Source organism: Chinchilla lanigera, unplaced genomic scaffold (genome assembly GCF_000276665.1).
Source record: "Chinchilla lanigera isolate Chin_1 unplaced genomic scaffold, ChiLan1.0 scaffold00149, whole genome shotgun sequence".
NCBI lineage: Eukaryota > Metazoa > Chordata > Mammalia > Rodentia > Chinchillidae > Chinchilla > Chinchilla lanigera.
The window spans coordinates 1210680-1215471 of NW_004955550.1; the positions used below are offsets into that span (position 1 = coordinate 1210680).

At 50.0% G+C, this 4792-nt stretch overlaps 1 protein-coding gene across 1 annotated transcript in view; it reads right to left on the reverse strand.

The window, feature by feature from the left end:
* The window catches only part of Tep1 (telomerase-associated protein 1), a gene marked incomplete at its 5' end in the record, with an annotated part of 53680 nt that overhangs the window by 48613 nt on the left and 275 nt on the right, over positions 1–4792 (reverse strand). Inside the window, 4 exon segments of the mRNA XM_013508569.1 lie at positions 1198–1359; positions 2141–2272; positions 2909–3094; positions 4549–4792. Of these exon segments, the coding sequence (XP_013364023.1) occupies positions 1198–1359; positions 2141–2272; positions 2909–3094; positions 4549–4792 (724 nt within the window).

A 4792-nucleotide genomic window follows, 5' to 3' on the forward strand; every position in this document is an offset into this window, starting at 1 on the left:
GACAACAGACTCAGTGAAATCCTCCAAAACAAAACAAGACCATGGGGTTATTGGAAACTAGAGAAAGCGAGCAAGTTCCTATCTCCAGCTCTACAATCACAATTTCTGGTCAGGTCTGGTAGCACACCTATAACCTCAGCACTTTGGAAGGCTGAAGCAGGACCATAAGCTTGAGCCCATCATGAACAACTTAGCAAGACCATGTCACAAAATTAAAAAACTAAAAATTAAAAAGAGCTGGGGATAACCCAGGCATGCAGGCACACACCTGTAATCCCAGCACTCTAGGAGGCTGAGGCAGGAGGATCACACGTTGAAAATCAGCCTGGACAACTAACTTTGAGAGACCCTGGTTCAAAATAAAAATTGAAAGTGTGAGGGATGTAGCTCAGTGCAAAAGCCTTGGGTTCAAAGGAAGAAATAGCTAGTGCACTAGAAGAGGCAGACAGCAGGAATGTCCCCAGGAAAAAGAGGCAAATTTCTTTCAGCAAGGAAGCAGTCACCAGGGAGGATAAGGAGGGAGCTTCCAGTAAGGGCAGCACTAAAAAAAAGGAGAAAAGGCTCCGAAAAGCACCCCAGGAATGTTACAAGGGATATTCCCTGGTGGTGGGAGCATGCTGTGCCCCAAGGTGACATTATTCCCCATACACGCACACAGAGAGAAAAGAGAAGACAAGAGAAGAGAGGAGAGGGAAAAGGTAAAGAGAGAGGACAAGAGAGGAGAGGAGAGAAAAACTTCTGTGGTACTTGTCAGGTCAGCCATCTTCTCTGATTCATTTTCCTCATTATAAACGTAAGAGTTTATAACCCAGAGTTAAGATCAATTGTTTCTTTCTTTCTTTCTTTCTTTTTTTTGGTCTTTTTGAGACAGGGTCTCACTGTGTAGTTCAAGCTGGTCTTAAACTCACTTTGTAGCCCAGGTTGACCTCCAACTTGCAGCAATTCTCCTGCCTCAGCCTCCCGAGTGCTGGGATTACAGGCATGCACCACCACGCCCAGCAAGATCAATTATTTCTCAAACTGTGGCCCAGTCCTACCCTCCTTTACTTAACCCAGCCTGGTACGGGAGAAGCTGTCTCCTGTGGGCTCCGAGCTGGGAAGCTGAGGGGAGGCGGACTTAGCTGAGAGTTTGCTCCAGATTCAGGCAGAGAAGAGAGGCAAGCCAGGGGTTCTATGCTTGGGAACTGAGTTCCGCACCTGGTACAGCTCCGCGACCTGGATCCAGTCGGAAGGCAAGTGGACAATGGCACAGAAATAGCGTCGCAGGTGAGGGCGGCAGGCCGGCAAGAAGGCAGCAACAGCCAACACCTTGTTGGCCACGTCCCGGAGGTTCAGCTGCTGCCTGGCGTACAAAGATGCCTAGGACACAAGGCGAGCATCTCAGCCATCTCTGCTGTAGCTTTCTGCTCTAAATTTAATGCACTTATTGAGTCTACCTGCACAAAACCTTTCTCTAGCCCTCTGCAAAATATAACCATGGCCCCTAGCCTGGCCCTCTAAATCCTCCGTAATCCAGCCTAGTGAGGGTGAACCTTTCAGAGCTTTCAGTGAGACATACAGTCCTCTGCAGCACATATGCCTGGGTTCATCATCACTGCTCTAGCCTTTATTCTCCTCTGTAATTTATCTTCTTCTGACTCTGCTGACAGGCCTCCAAGGCAACCATACCTTTCTCTCTTCAGAAGACTGCTCCTGTCAAAGTCTATCAAACTTATCGGGGGTTTCAATCACTGGTTAAACCTGCCATCATCCAAACCCCCCAGCAAACACCATCCCCCTTCTCTGCTTTTCAAACACTGTCTGGATTCAGCTGCTCTCACATGATATTCTGCAAAGTGACATGCCTTCCTCACAGTACTCCAAGCTCCCCAAGAGCCAGCTCATCTGTTAATATAATGGCCAGCATGCTCAGCCTGGGTTATGAGGCAAAGCAAGCCTAGTACCCTTTCCGGACCTCGCCTTTCTCCACTATTCACAGAGCCCCAGGGATGAGTCGTCAGACTCAACCAGAGATCCTTGTCCTGTTCTAAGGGAAGTTCCTCCCACTCACAACCAAAGCCTAGTCAGCCCCTGCTTACACACTGTAATCACATTCCTGTCTCCCAGCTACCCACCTCAACCCCTCCTTCCTCCACAATACCTTGAGGATGAACTCGGGCTCCAAGGGGGCAAGCGCACTACAGATTTCAAGGATGGAACTGGTGATGTCAGCTGCATTTTTCATGTTTACATTTGAGGCCACAGTAGAGCACAGTACGCTCATCAGAATCATCTAGGAGATGGGAGAGAAAGGAAAGGAAGAGTGAGTTAACAGATCACCTTGAACATCTATGCAGAGCAACTTACACAATCTGGACAAAAACAGTGGACCCAAGCAGGGGTTGGTGGCACACGCCTGTAATCCCAGCACTCAGGAGACCGAGGCAGGAGGACCATCCTGAGTTCAAGGCCACCCTGGGCTACAAAGTGAGCTCAAGGCCAGCCTGAACTGCATAGCGAGACCTTGTCTCAAAAAAAAAAACAGGAAAAAAAAAAAAAAAAAAAAGATGGACCCAGGTTCAGAAAGATACCTGTCCCACTCACAGGTTAGAGAAGGTGATAGGGAGCCAGGCATGGTGGTACACGCCCCAAATCACAGCACTCAGGAGCTGGGGCAGAAAGATCATGAGTTCAAGGCCAGCCTGGGCTACATGGTGAACTCAAGACCAGCCTGAGCTACATAGCAAGATGCTATCTGCTCTCAAAAAACCAAAACAAAAGAACCAAAAGGGATTAGGCAATGAGAAATAAATGCTGGGTCAGGTCAGCTCCTTCCCCTCCCAACTGGAGAAGAGATCTTGTTCAGATTTCCAGCCCCTCCCCTAGACCACCACCAGCAACAACTTCTCCCCAACTCTGGAAGTCTCACTTTGTTTTCCTGAAGGTGCTGGTCAGTGGAATCAGGATGAGATTCCAACTCCCCAGAGATAAGCTGCGGGGCCAGTTCCTCCACGGCTGCTTCTTCTCCCAAGCTTAGGTTATAAAAAGGCATCTGGGTCCCTTCCTCTTCCTTCACTTCTGACTTTTTCTCTTCTTTTGAAGAGCACAGATGATCCTGGGGATAGTGGCAGTTATGAGTCATAGCATGAACCCCTGACCCCTCAAACATGGGTTTGGTCTGAAGATCAAAGCAGGTCCCTGCGAGAGGAAGGGTTCACATCTCTGTAACATCTATAAACTCCTCTCTGCTCACCTCAGCCCACACCAGCACTCACCTGTCCTGTCCCACTTAGTGCTCGCTCACTCACACACCCCTCTCCCTGCTCAGCCTCTCAGCCTTAGCCCTGCAGCTTCCACATCTCCCTCCCTGGGCTCACGTCCTTACTAGTGTCACAGCAGGGAAGGCTGGGGCCCCTCACCTCCCTCCAAGGATTCTATTAAGATACTTTTACAACCAGAAGAGAAAACAGCGACTCCCATGTCAGCCTAAGCAGCTTTAAGCTACTTGACTGCTCTGAAGCTCAGCTTCCTCATTCACCACCTGCTAGGGCTGTGTTACGGTTTGTGTCTGGGTGTCCCCCCAAAGCCTCATGTGGTCATGGGGCAGGCTTTTAGAGTTTGATTGATTATGGGTGTGAGAGCTGCACCCGCCCTGGGGTGGATAGTTTGCATATGTAAGGGAGAGCAAGAGGCTGCTTAAGGCGATTCCTGGCTTGTGTGCTTGCTGCTTTGGCTGTGTTCTGCCACCATGAGCTGTAGCCCTCTGCCATGTGCCACTCTGCCTCGTAATCTGCCAAGTATGAACTGAAACCTCTACAAACTGTAAGCGAAATAAACCTTTCCTTCCTTAATTTTGGGCATCAGGTATTTTGTCCCAGCAACGAGAGAAAAGTAACCAAGACAGGCTGCTGGAAAATGAAACGGAATAATGCACTCACCCAACTCTGCAAAGTGCACAGCCCTAACGCGCTGTAGACGGCAGTAGTTGTACTCCTGACAACAACTCTGTGAAGTCTATTTTTCAGAGACTCTGCTTAAAGGTGAAGTTGGGCTTCAGAGGGCTCTGAGTATTGCCCAAGGCTGCATACTTTGTAATTAGCAGACCGTGTGGGCCTCAGGGTAACTATCCCTCAGCCCAGCTGCCAGTCTCCACAGAAGCAATGTGCGCCCATCTCCCAATTCTGACCTGTGTACGCACTGTCCAGTGCCCGTGTGTTTACACAGGAATACAGAGGGAAGTGAGCTCTGGAACAGCACCTACATCTCCTGCCTGATCTCAGTAGCACTGGTTTGACCCTGCTGTAGCAATGTCATGCCAGCTCTCTCCTGAGCAGAGGCTTTCCATGACCATGGGTTGCTACTGATCTGTTGTCCCGAATCTCTGAACTGGAGGAAGAGTCATGTTGTTGAGGAAGATGGCAGTAGGGTAAAGAGGTGCTGAGCAGAGAGGCTATGCAGACACAAAGCAGCACAGAGGGAAACTGAGGCAGAGAACCCTACTGACAACAGCATACAACAGACACATCTGGAGTCAAGATGAGTGTCTGGGGCTACTGCCAAAGGTGCTACCTTAACTGTCTCTGTAGCAGAGAGACACTGAGCCCTTCTGCTGCTTGGAGCCTCAGAGAGCAGGCCTGTGCCGGTGTGCGAGCTGCACAAGTCAGTATGCATCATCTGCAATGGCTGGAGACACTGCGGCGAGGGGCCGACAGACATGCTGCTCTCCGCACTGGGGAAGGCACTCAGGCACCTGTTCTCCAAGGACAGGATGTCTGGGCGGGCAGACTCAGGCCCATGTGGTTTTCCCATAGTC